General features: G+C 40.2%; 1 protein-coding gene across 10 annotated transcripts in view; it reads right to left on the bottom strand.

Annotated features, from left to right (window-relative positions):
- Window positions 1–13,898, bottom strand: part of GRIP1 (glutamate receptor interacting protein 1) — a 326,610-nt gene that overhangs the window by 9,549 nt on the left and 303,163 nt on the right. For 7 of the 10 annotated variants that reach the window (XM_052774398.1, XM_052774397.1, XM_052774400.1 and 4 more), the window contains 7 exons: window positions 13,529–13,673; window positions 12,337–12,476; window positions 11,974–12,162; window positions 8,363–8,516; window positions 5,885–6,082; window positions 3,381–3,492; window positions 482–715 (listed from right to left, as the gene is read on the bottom strand). In XM_052774398.1, coding sequence (XP_052630358.1) covers window positions 482–715; window positions 3,381–3,492; window positions 5,885–6,082; window positions 8,363–8,516; window positions 11,974–12,162; window positions 12,337–12,476; window positions 13,529–13,673 — 1,172 coding nt within the window. Of the gene's footprint in view, window positions 1–481; window positions 716–3,190; window positions 3,236–3,380; window positions 3,493–5,884; window positions 6,083–8,362; window positions 8,517–11,973; window positions 12,163–12,336; window positions 12,477–13,528; window positions 13,674–13,898 lie in introns of those variants that run through there. The other 3 variants (XM_052774405.1, XM_052774406.1, XM_052774404.1) reach the window with 2 other exon arrangements.

The following is a 13,898-nucleotide window of genomic DNA, read 5'->3' as shown; positions in this document are numbered from 1 at the left end:
GGAATTAAAAGAGAAGCAATAGCTAATTTGAAATAACATTCTCTATTATGTACATTGAGTCTCATGTATTTGATTCAAAATGAGTGTTAATTTGAAAAAGGACCAATGGGAAGCGCAAACCCTCCTGAGCAATTTCCTAAAGAAATGTATTTTCTAGAAACTAAACTTTGCTTTTTTAATGAACACATTTTGCAGAGATGAGTTATTGGTATTGTCAATTCAAATTACCAGTGGAACCTCCTTGCAAAAGAGCAGTCCCTTTTGAGGATTTATTGTAAAACAAAATGGTAGACAAAGATGCATCTTATTGGTTTGTTTCCCCCACAAGGATATATCATTAATGTGTTTGTAAGAACTAATATGCATGGCCCCAAATTACATCTGTGGAGTCATTATAAAAAGTGCTTACTCTATTGCCATATAATTAGATTCACTATGCTGAATATATTATTTCAAAGCTGTCAGAAAAAAAATTACAGACCTTGTGTAACTCCACAGGAGTTGGTGACATGATTTCTTTCATTTCTTGCTTAATTTTTCTCAGAACCATGGACTTTCTCCCCACATCCGATGGCAGTGTGTTGCTACGAGTAGCTTGACTGTAATGTGGCCGTACAGTACTTCTTTCCTGGAAGCTGGCTTGTCTTCCCAGCTGGTTACGAGGTTGTGGGTTTTCATGATTCAAACTCATTGTACTTCCTGACATAATTGTGGCCTAGAGCATTAAGGAACAGGTTAATTTTTAATACAGAATGTGGGTTAAGTAAGTGGTTAATTCATAGCAGTAGGAAAAACATCTCTACTCTTTGCTAAAACACAATCACTCAGGGCACAGCAAAAGGCAAGAGGGTAGATGTTCAATCTGCTTGCAAGTCACTATAAAATAAAGGACCACAACAAAACACAACAACAATAACAGAACCCTATGGCCAAAAGTTTTCAGACAGCACTTCAAACTAAAATACTGAGCACTAGAATGGCTATGCTTGTAAGTTAGTCCCCTGGCAGACTGAAGAGTGTGTAGTATCATGGGTTATTTTAAAAATATTTTACATGTAAATAAAATGACATTTAAGTTGTGGCATAATTGCATTTGTTGGAATTGGAGCTATAGGAATGCATTTACAATTCAGACGGTGCGTGCCAGGTAAAAAAATGTGAGTCACCAGAATATGTTGGCAGCTCTAGAGTCAGCCCTGGCAGAGAGCGTGCCCAGATACCACCCCAGGCCGGGGAAAGCTCAGTGCAGGTAAGCTTGCTGCCTGGAAAGAAACTTTGCATAACACACATATTGCAAGAGTAACTGCCTTAGCTTAGCACTAATACTTCAGAGGTACAAGCCCCTGTCTCACTGCTGTTTTTAATCTCAGTACAAGCTAGCCTTTTATGTTAGATGCAAGAATACAGGGAGGGTGAAATCCTGAAAGAGGATGACGGAGTCATCTTGTCCACTGGATGGAACAGACTGACATGAAAAGCACCCGTGCACAGCGAGGAGCCTCCCCCCTTGTGAAAAGCTTTCTGCTTCGGGGAACAGGAGGCAAACACGCTTCGGCGCAGCCACTCAACAGAGGTGCCACTGCTGGGATAGGGTACGCTGAATTTCCTATTTATTCTCCCCGGTGCTGACGGACAAGTGAAAAGGGAAATTAAAAGGCCATAACCTGAACTCTGACTGGGACAGGATGCAGGCAGCCTGCCTGAAAACGAGAAATTAAAATGAAGGGGGAAAAAATAAGGGGAGAACAGGCAAATAAACGTTCGCTTCTGACTCTGGTGAGCATGTCTGTCACCCTTCTTTCTCCCAGCTCCAGCACTACTTTCACTATGAGATAATATATTGTAGCCTTAACAGTCTCTCTTGTGCTCAGTAATGACTGATATTACTGCCTGATGGAGCAAAAGCATCCAGAGCACTTGGCAAACAACAGTTTTCTTTGCTCTTTGGCTGAAGACCTTGAAATGAAAAACGATAAGGAGTCCTTGACTACGCAATGGCACTTCATAAAATAGAGGCATCGCCATTCTCGGCATCCTGCCACACTGAATGAGTCTTGGTTTCGTTTCAGAGCTGTGGGTTGTGCAACAAGGCGATGCTATAAATGATACAGCATCTACAGTTCTGAATTTCACTTTTGTGAAAGGCTGAGGAAAATTCAACGTGTTGAAGTAACTGAATTCTGGTCAGCATGAACGATCTATTTCCATTTCAGAATTATCCATTTCCATATCCTTTCATTGTGCTCTGAATATTGAAAATTGCAAGAGAAGCCTGCGGTACTGAACCATATCTAACTATGGAATTAAACCAGTATAACGTTTTCTCCTGCATTTCTCTGGTTTGCAATAACAAATACATGAGAATCACATTTTGCTACCCATACATGCAATACAAAAGCCATAAATCTGAGGAAGTAAATTAATCTGAACTGAAAAACTTTCACCCAGTTATGCCATTCACATTCCTCCTGGCTGCTAAAGGACTTTATATAACATAAAAATGAAAATGAGATTCTGCCAGTTTTGCAGCTCCAGGAATTTAAAAGAACATAAAAGAAAATATTTTAGGATCTTTCATTCCATAGCTTTAAGTGGCAGTATAATCTTAATTGTTCTGATTAGACAACTTAGAGAAAAGGTGATTAGAAAAATAAAGACTCAAAGTTACTCTGTCTCTGTTCCCTTCCGCCTCTACCCACCCCGCTCCCCCCAGAATCTAACACAAAGCATGGTTAGATTTGCAATTAACTTCAGGATGAAATGTGAAAATTTGTTACATAGGGAAGAAATTGCTGTATAACGAACATTTCTCACGTTGGCAGCTTTTTTGCAGAGTGGTAAGATTATAGGTAAACATTTTGAAAAGCTGATTTTCTTTTATGTTCATCTTAATCAAATTAAGTTTCAATTTAAAAGACAACCTACAACATGCTAAGAAAAGCTGCATAAAGCGTCTGTCAGAGAATGGGATGCATTGCTGCAGGAAGGTTATGCCCACTTCAGAAGTTCTGCGCCATTTGCTGCCTGTGCAAACAGCACCAATGGTTATGCCCAGCAGAAGCTGCAAGTCAAAAGCTCTGGGGTGAACATGTTTATAGAATTTTGGTTGCATTGTACAAAAGAAAACAGCTCTGGTTAGGGGCGGGGAGGCAGCTGCACAAGCAAAAATATAAAGGTAAAGGGTAGGTACCAAGAGAGTCATGTTTCTCAAACACAGACGCCTGTCAGCCTTGTCCTGTGGAGAGGGGTTAAAGCTTTTAAATGAATTGGTGTGATTAGTGCAACTTAAAAGAAAAAAAGGAGAAAATAAAATGAATGTAAACCAAACCAAAATCATTATATTTCTCTATAATTGGAAAGAAAGGTTAAGATTGTTCTACCTCTAGTTCCCTCAGAATTCCTGACTGGCCACAGGTCTCTAAATCCTCCAGAGCCTGAGACCAGAAATTTTCCTCCTGGTCAGCCTCGGTGTTATCATGGGTACCTGCGAAGCTAGATTTACAATGAGAGGTTAAAAAACACGTGGACTTTTTTCCCCTCGAAAAATATATTTTACACATGTGCCTTGCCACAGATTGCAACTTGAATGACAGAACGTTACGGTAGGTAGGCAGGAGAGTGGGGAAGAGTTGCTGATCAGGAGAGGCTGGATGGACATGCAGAGCACATGACAGACAAGTCTTCTCATAGCCTGGCAGTCGCTAGCAGCTGGCAGGATCTGAGTAGCGAGTTATTCAGTAAGGATTCCAAGAACAATTCAATACACATTTTTACTGGATTGAAACTGGGATGTCCCTATGAAAATTAATGATCAACCAGTAGCTGTATGCAGAGCTGCACCGTGCAACAAGTATTTGCAATAAAACCTTTCAACCTCACAGACTTCTCCCAGGGAATACTAAAAGAGCCCTCATTTTTGCAAACAGCATTTTGCAGAAGAGGGATGGTGGTGTTTTTTACCTGATTCCTTCAGCCTAAGCTGCATTTATCAGTATCAGTTTAAGCCCACCTGACTGCCATCACATAAACTGCTCCAGTCATTTCATACACAAACATAGAGAAACTTTCAGGGATGCAACTGTCTTGCATGGAGACTCGGGTCTCTGGTGTTTCATAAACGCACCGAAACCTTATTACTTGCACTCTGGAGCAAGATGCTGATGACAGTGATGCTTAGGGAAGTTGCCCAGCAAGAAAGGTCTGATAAAAAACGCCAACTCTGGACTGCAGCAACACAGCCCAAAGCAACACCATTCCAGTGTATGTGTGCGTGGGGAGGAAGCAGGAGTTTTCTGCTGTCTTAGCAAGGGGAATCAGCTCAATGAAGGTTCACACAAGCGTCAGAGCTGCTGCACAGGAGGGGGCTGATTATGTGAAAGACACAGGGGAAGGATGAGGAAGGAAAGGATGAGAATTTGCCCTTTTGGTGGCAGCAAGCTGTTACTTTGGAGCAGCTGCCCACAGACTGCAGCTAGTGGTGCTTAACAGCACATAAACAGAGCAAACACTATTATGGAAGCATCTGAGGCCTTGCTTGACAAACAATGTATTACTGAGAATAGCGTGAATGTAACACTGTTAACAGAATAGCTTTTAAATAGGAGAATTGCCCAGCACAACGGACGACAGCTTGAATGCTTTACACACATGATACTCTGCCTCAGAGATGCTTTCTTACAGTTACGATCAGTCAAGCAGACAATGGTCAGCCATTTCAATCTCTTATTGCAATGATTCTCCATCTAGCATCAGTGTCTCTTCTAAGATATTGCAATAGATACAGCAATGGTGAGAATACCTACTCAGATCACAGATGCAATTCCTCCCAGGCAAGATAAGAAAGTATTTAAAACATGATTTTAGAAAGATCCTTGACTTCTTTTCAATAAACCTAAATAGTTGTTTTAATAGCCAACATTGAACATAGACTAATTCATCCATTAAAATACCTTTCTTTATATTCCATACCAATATTATAATATAAAATAGGACTTGAGTTAATGAACAGAATTATTTGAGGCAATCGTCTGTGATGGGAAACACTGGATTTCCTAGGACTGGAGATCCATTTCTGCTCTGACTTCTGTGAAATCTGATATCATGATGCCTATATGTCTGGACATCTTTTTAGCTGAAGCAATTCCTTTTTCTACCCTAACCTTCTCTTTTGCCTCTTCTCTGAGTCTTGTCTCCTGGTGTGTGAAACGCTCAATTTCTGCATCTCCGTTACAGCCATGTGAATAAACTGGTTTGTAGCTGAGCTACTGCACCAGAAAAAAAGACGTACCAAAATAATTTCTCATTTAGATGGCTTTTTTTTCTGAAACCTGAGAGATTGATTTTATGTCATGTGAAATATTGTTTGACCTATAATGAATATATTTGGTTTTCTGATGCTTATTCAAAGAGCCATCAGAAATTTAGATGCATACAAATGCTGGAGAGGTAGTGGGACAGATACGAAAACACAGGTGCCTATTACTCGGTTCTTATTGCCATATGAGAGACAAAATCTTTTTTTTTTTTTTTTTTTTAAATTCAGGAGGTGATAGGATGTTCTAGGATCTGGCAGACTCATTCCTGTACATATTGTTTTAACGTGCAAAGAATTTTCCCTGGAGCAGGAACTATAACAGACTTGTCACACCTGCCAGTGATAGGTAGACACCAAGCTACAGAGCGATTTAAACTCTGGTTTCATTCACTTGCCAACTGAAATTTCATTGTCACTCAACGCATGTTAATGATGTGTTTTCTGCTTTTACCCCGTTTTTCTCCTTTTTCTCATTTCAACTGTTTTTCCTTTCTTCCCTCTTCCCCCGCCCCTCCCACCCCCACCTCAGCCCAGCTGGATCCCACTCCTGTGCACTCGTCGTTCTCCTACCTGGAAGTGTTCCACTCTTCCAGCTGTCCCCCACCTTTCCTTTGCCCACCAGAGGCACCCTTCCACATCTTGCCCTCTTTCTTCATGCTCCTGATGTCTCCCCCTGCTCTTTCTACAGAAGTTTGCTTTAACTGGTTTTCTCGGTTCTCTCCCAATGCCTCAGTCTCCTTCTGTTGCCACATATTCTTGGAAGCTGTGCTACACAAAATAAAGGTAAGAAAAAATTACTTTTTAGTGTTAGAGAAGGTGGTAAGTTGCTTAGGTAGAGGCAGAGAAGAGGCGGTTTTCTGGGGATCCCTGTAACAGACTGGAAGAACAGACATGCCCTTCTCCAATATGCCAGCACTTGGTATAGGAACACCATCAGGTGTGGCATAATCCATTTTACAGATATGGGGTTAAAATAGTCATTATTTTAATTTGTGCCACATATCTCAGGTGTAAGTCACATTGACAGGTAGAACAAGACTCTTTACTGTACATACTTTCTGTCGAATGGTGCTTTAAAATGGTAGCAGAATACATGCTTTTCATTTAGAAGATTCTGTATTTTACAATCCAGCTTCCCGGTTCACTGCTCATCAACTTTTTCAGCTTATTACTTATGTAACTGTGTCCTGGTTTCGGCTGGAATGAAGTTAATTTTCTTCCTAGTAGCTGGTATAGTGCTGTGTTTTGGATTTAGGATGAGAATAATATTGATAACACACTGATGTTTCAGTTGTTGCTGAGCAGTGTTTATACTAAGTCAAGGACTCTTCAGCTTCTCACACTGCCCTGCCAGCGGAGGCTGGGGGTGCACAAGAAGTGGGGAGGGGACACAGCCGGCCCAAACGAGCCAAAGGGATATTCCAGACCATATGATGTCACGCCCAGTATATAAACTGGGGGACACTGTGGCTCGGGGATTGGCTGGGCACTGGTCAGCGAGTGGTGAGTAACTGCATTGTGCATCACTTGTTTTGTATATTCTATTATTATTATGTTCCCATCCTTTTCTGTCCTGTTAAACTGTCTTTATCTCAGCCCACGAGTTTTATTTATTTTTCCGATTCTCTCCCCCATCGCACTGGGGGTGGGAGGGGGAGTGAGCGAGTGGCTGGATGGTGCTTAGATGCCGGCTGGGGTTAAACCACCACAAGCTGCAAAACAGTAGGTGTTCTGGAATCTATGGCTGCATCTCATCTGAGAAACAAAATATGGGCTTTAACTGTGGTAAAGATGCTGCTATGAAATGAAAGGAATTAACTTACCAAGAATGGGACATATGAAGAAAACTACGGTCATTTCCCTTATTAAATATTGTCCACTGACTAGCCTATGAAAACTTCTAGTATGCTTCTGGCCAGCAGGGACCAAAGGAGCTGGATATGGACTAGGAGTTCACACTTGCCCAGATCTTTGCTATCATCTTGCCAGACTTGTCTCCAGACAAAATGCCACTGGGCAACCTGCTGTATCAGAGGATTTGTCATTCAGATTCTGAAAAGCAGCATTGGCATCAAAGCTTTCCCTTGATTTGTATTTCAAAGGTAACAGACTGGATCTTATGGATTTACTTATGCAGTATGTTTATACAAGAACCAGAAAGGTTTTCTTTAGTACTAAACTTGAATTTCTCACAAGAAAGTGTATTTCTGATGAAGGACATGCATGTCTGCAAGCCCTGAGGATGGCTACAAAGAGCACAGAAATCTTTCTGCGATGTCTGTCTTCCCTTGTCTGAGGAAGAACTGTTCTTTGGCAGGAATCACCCAAGTCTCTGCAGTGGTTCCACTGCTGGATCATCCTTAGAATACAGAATAAAAGACTTTTGGGTCTTTCACTGTCTCCAAGCACTGTCAGCTAAGCATTTTTCCCTCAGGAAGTTCTTTTGTCTCCAGAGAAATTCATTGAAAAGGAGATTTATTTCTCAGAAGAAGAGGAATGAATGCATGGCAAACTACCATAGCTTTGGACAAGACATTTCTACCTGGATCACTCTGTTCTCCTACTGAATCACTGCAGATGTCTCAAGCATTTATGGAAGATGACTGTAATTTCTGCTTCTTTGCCCAAACCAAAAAGAGTAATTTTCATGGAAGACAAAAGATTAACATGCCAGTTGTCTTTAGCCACTTTATTTGTAGGTTTATTTCTGTGAAGTAGAAAACAGGAGGTTTTTTTCTGAAGCTTACCCAGGGGAATGCCCTAATTTTTTTGTTTTTTTATTCTTAATAATAAATGCTGTGGTTTTTTTGTCTGAAGTAACTCAAAATAAATATATATGTCTTGGTTTTGGCATCATAATCTTCCATAAATGTCACTAATCTACCCTAACAGGTTTCACAAAGTACAAATACTGTATCTCATATTTATAGGAAGAGCTGTTGCAGCTGCATTGGAAAAACATAATTTCATTCCAGACAGTAACTGTCCATTTTTGAGGCACTGCTGCAGCTGCAAATCAGAAACACAGAAACTCATACGGGAACTTACCTGCTTGCTGGAGGTCGGTCCCATTCGTCATCACTCAGCCCTGTATCGTGAAATGGGTGGTTTCGTGGTTTGCTTGGAGGGGACAAACTAGTCTGTTTGGGACTCCTCCACTCATAGGTATTGAAGTTGTATCCCGAAGCCTGATAGCTGTGTCCTAAAAAGAAAAATTATATATTTACAGCACTGTGTATGTTGTAATGACAGAAAAGCACATTTCTGAAGCTGGGTTCTCTAGAACTTGGCTGTGGACTCATGATTGCTACCTTTTTTTCACAGTAGTAGTCAGATTATTGATGACCTTAATTATACCTGGAATTAGGTATGCTTTAAAGCTTCTCCCGTGAAAGTCCATTGAAAGCAAAATCTTAAATATATTTAACAGTGTTCTCCTACTGTTTATGTCTCAGCTGCTTCTAATGTTTAGTTCTAGACACCTTCACAATTTATCATTTCCAATTTGACACCACATATTGAACACTAGTGAATAAATTATGTTATGGATGCGTTAAATATGTGCCAACGTGGTCATGTGCGACATGCCCAAAATTAAACCTAAGCTATTAAGAAAACTGCACTTCCGACCTCTTGAAAAAAGAGTTTTCAAGGATGCATTAAAAAACCCCACCAACTTGACTTTTCAGATGACTAGCAAGAAAGTTTTTTCTTTCTCCTGGTGACTTTCTCAAATTTGGAAGCAATGCAGCCAAAAATTAGTGACATATTAGTGTCAATTATGCACAATACTACCAGTCTACAGAACGGCTACCTAGATGCAAAAGTTGGCACGGTACAGAGGCTCTCACGTGAGCATTAACTGGAGGAATGCCAGAAGAGGAAGGAGGGCGGCTGTCTCTTTCTCGGCACCGCCGAGGCAAGGACTCATCAACACAGCGGCGGGCCTGCGCTGTCACAGCCCTGCACTGCCCCGCAGAAAGGCCAGCACGGGAACGTCTGTACCCGTGCCCCTTGGTGGAAGGGGGACTGGCACTCAGCAGAGCTACTGCTTTCTGCTAGGGCTCCGCGAGCTGACAAAAGGCCTGTCTCACGATGGGCACACATGCCCGGGACCAATATACGCCCTTGGAAAGCTCACCTTGCAGAAAGTGATTTCTCTGTCAGCCATTTCCAAATATCTCAAGGCTGCCTAAGTGGCATCAGACAGCCTTTATATCTGAAGAGTTTATTTCTGGGTGCTTTTATCATACAAGCAATGTTGGTATTAGTTCAATAGTATTTCTTTAACTGAATTACGTGTAATTTGAATTCCAAGTAGGAACCAGACAGTCTGGCTTCCAAGTGATGTATCAAGAAGAACATGTGGATCGACTTGTCACAGTCTGATGCTGATCTGGTAAGCAAAATCCATTATGGTAGAGCTGCTATCATCTTGACATATTCCTTTTCTAGCTCTACAGCTGGTGTTTTCTGATGTGCATATTGGATTAGGAAGTTCTATTTTGTTGATGACTAATAAATATCACTGCTGTCACCTCTCAAAAGAGGGCAATTTGCTTCCATAAATCAGTCTAGACCTGTCTCCCTCAAATCCCACGTAACTACAGTCGTGTGCGTTTTCCAGCTAATTGGCAGACATTAACATACTCCCAGATTCTAGGAAGGGTTTTGGTTGTGAAAATGTGACTGCTGTGTGGGGAAGGCTCCGGATTAGTAAGGCAGACACATTAGACAAAGGTACAAAATAGGGTATTAATTCAAGGAGAGAAAAGACTGCTCACCAGCATTAAATTAGTAACTAATAGGAAAAAGCATTATCTGGTGCTTCAGAAACATTCCCCAAACTTCTCAATTTGCTTGGCCTGTGCTTATGCCAAGAAAGGTTTGGAGAGAAGCCAAACTCCACTTGACAGGTCAAGACAGAATGAACTTTAATAGAAATCTGGGTCACATTAGTACCACAGCAAGGGATAAGGCACAAATCTGATTACACTCAGGCTGTTTAGCACAAGTGCCATGTATCCAGCCAAGTTTGGGCTGATTTTTTCAAGGCAGTTAGAAAAAAAGTCTGCTTTGAGATACTGGTTTAGTTTTGGTGTGGCATCCGAATCATCAGGACTTTGGAAAGCAGTGTGGGCCTCAGTCCTTTCCACAGCGGAACGATTTGCTCCAAATATCATCAATTCATCCAGGAAATGAGAACTATAATTTTGGCACTTTTTCAGCAATATTTCTCCTTAGAACTTAAAAACATCAGAAGAAAATATAACATGATTTATTTTGATAAACTGACCAAAACAGTTAAAAACAGAAAAGGGGACAAATTCATCCCAACTCTAACTCCAGTGAAATACAAACTATACAGAGGGAATATAGACCGATACATTCAGTACTAAATAAAATGTTATATGTAGCAGTAAATTAAAAGTAAAATGTAGAAAACGGGAGTTATAATTAAATGTGTCGAGACTGTCTTGTTTAAAGTAAGTTGATGCCAAATATATGCAGTAAGGCTAAGAAATACTTAAAAATTAAAGAACAGAAAAAGTGGCCACCAGTAGTGACATCAGCTACTTCTTGATCTCAAGTAGCTCAGCAGGTTTCAAAGGAAACGTTCTGCTTTCCAGAAGAAAGTGCCAGTGTTATCACTGAGCAGGCACATTAGAGAATAGCAATGAAAGTAATCAGCACAGAACTTCAGTCTAGACGGGAAATCTGCTGGGCAGAGCTCAGTTTCAGTTCTCTGTGAGAGTACAAAACAGCTGTCCATGAGCTACTACCCATGCTCCTGGAAAGCAACAGAAAGAAACAGAGAAATAAAATTGAAAGAATGTGTGCAACCAGAGCAAGAAAAAACTATTTGAGGTAAGGATCTACCTGTCCAAATACCTGCCAGGTAGTGGGAATACCTGCTTTACTGTGGAAATAAACATTTTAGAGAGACTTAAATAATACACTGAAGCTGTGCAGAAGTTATTTTTCTTGTTATCTAGAACACTACAAGATGTCCGTATCCCCAACTGCCTAATAAATGTGTCTTACAAATTAAAATGAGATTATCTGAAAATCTTACATAAAACAATAGCCAACCAGAAGTAGAAAATTTAGTGTTAAGGAAAATCATGTCTTTAAATAGAATGATTATTTTTGAGAGCTGAAAGTTAGATGTTAATCCTGCAGGAATGAGGAAGAAGCAAATGATTTACAAATCATAAGCAATGCCTAACGTTCCTGCTTCAGCAGTTTATAATAAATCTGTTGTCAGTCAAAAATTACTGCACATGGACATCAAATTCCTGAAAATCTTCAGTGTGTTCTGTGTCTTGCATTTATCCGTATTTGAAGGATAAACTCATTCAGTTGCGGATGAGCTATGGACCTGGCTATTCAGATGTCAGTAAAGCTAACAAAAGCCTGTTAATATATTGATAAATGCTTCATAACACATCACATTGTCATGAAAAAATGAATCTGAGGCCAGCCAAGTGTAAGAAATCATGCTGCCTGGTGAGGTGTGTGGTCATAATAAGACACCGGCACATTACAAAGCACAGGGTTTAAAGTTGGTACAGATAAAGTTCTCTTTAAGGCAAAGGAAGGTCAACCATGAAGGTGATAATTTCTACTTTAAATGTTGATTGCATTCTTGATAGTACCTTGATTTCCAAAGCTGGTATCAATACCAGAGCCATCCCATGACTCTACTGCGCTGTCAACACTTGGGACTGTAGTGGAATAGATGTCTGAGAGTTTGCCAGATTTCTGTGCAGCAGAGGTTTCATCTTCAGCATCACTCAGTTCACTTATGTGACCCACTGGGACAGAAAATTTCTTGGGACTGGTAGCTGAATAGGATTATAAAACAAAAAAAACAGGGTGGTGGTCATTGCTTTACTGCAGTTCTAAGAATATGCTTTTTACTACTGACACGACGTTTTTCCAGAGATGGCCTAAACGCTTGTTAATCTGTAACAACACATGCATTAAAGACCACTGATGCTGCCCTTGGCCATACTCACCATCTGTCTGCTTCTTGATTTTCAAGGTGACAGTTTCTCCTGCCATCTGTAATAAATGAATGGCTTCACTCAAAGGTTTTCCTTTCAGACTGCTACTGTTTATTGCTAGGATTCTGTCTCCTATGTGAATTGCCCCAGTCCTACAATAAGAGAGAGAAGTAAAACATTGAGAGCATAAAAAACAACAAAGGCATGAAAGTCTCATCTCCCTTTCTTTCTTTCATTTTGCTTTTATAGCTGTGTTACAGAGTAATTCTTTGTTAGTAAGGCTTAAAGCAAGTCACCTTTGTTGTAGTGACAATAGCAGAGCTGAGGCATGGAGATGTGGATTTCTGCGTTACTGTGGTAGTTGAGTTAATCACCTATGGATGATACTCATTGCAGCCCACCTGTTTAAGAGCAATCTCAGACAGCTCAGTATGTTCTGAAATGAGTCAAGTTTCTAGAAGTCTCACAACATAACAGATAATGGCAGTGTGAGCAAATAACCAGCTATTTCACCAACATGGCGTTCAGGATGGATCATACCAAGAGAAGAAAATAAATTCTCTTTGTGTAAATGCACTGTTTGTTCTGGCTGTGCACAGTATCATGTTTTGCTTGCTCTAAGTTCTCTCTGAAACCACTACCAAAGGTACCACAGTCGCAATGACTCTACCTATCTTAGAAATAACAGGTGATAGAAAACCTTAGCATTTTCATTATTCTCTATCCATCAGTTACCGTGAGGAGCATTTCTACTCCTCGGATAATGCTTGCTATGGTGGATGTAAGTGCACATACAGATGCAGTGTGTGTATATAAGTGGCAGATAAGTATACAGTTAAGTTCAGATAAACTTAGACACATGAAGTGCTTTCCTTACCTATTGTACTATACAAGGCTATTGCTTTTAAAAGGCTGCTAAAGTGTTCCTGTGACTGAGCAGTTTGATTGACTAGTCTTATAATAAGGACCACAATCCTCTGCTCTGTCTTGCATAGTATGTGCAAGAACATCCTGTTAAGATATTGCTCATGCTTCTGAACTTGGCAATGATCAAAAAACAACAGCAAAAAGATTATAAACTCAGATTCGGAGAATTATAAAAACACAAATTGCTAAACCATGAAAATTAGCATCTTCATGTAAACAAAATGAAGATTTATCTTTACAAAAAGACTGTTTAAAAATAATTTGCTTTCCAATTTACCTTTCAGCTAATCCTCCTTTTGTAAGGCTGGAAATGATTATGGGATCAAAAGGCTCCTCAGTACCAGAGATTGTAATTCCAAGAGGCCCACCATAGCGCTTGAGCTCAACAGTATAAATAATTGCTCCAGAGCTCTCTTGTTCATCTGCAATAAATGCCAAGGGGATGCAATTGGTTTCTTATGAAAGAGGGAATGAAAAAAATAGCATATTCAGTCTAGTGACTCATAATCAAACAACATTTTCAAAGGATTACATTTCAGATACACTTCTTAATCATATTCTACTGGATTATTTTGAAAACAAAAAACAAAAAACCAAACCCAAACACCCCCTCTCCCCCCAATTTCTCTCTTGTGCAATTTCTTTTT

Source organism: Harpia harpyja, chromosome 23 (genome assembly GCF_026419915.1).
Source record: "Harpia harpyja isolate bHarHar1 chromosome 23, bHarHar1 primary haplotype, whole genome shotgun sequence".
In the NCBI taxonomy this organism is placed as follows: Eukaryota; Metazoa; Chordata; class Aves; order Accipitriformes; family Accipitridae; genus Harpia; species Harpia harpyja.
Note: the sequence above shows the minus strand (reverse complement) of the source record. Positions and strands in the feature narration are given on the sequence as shown.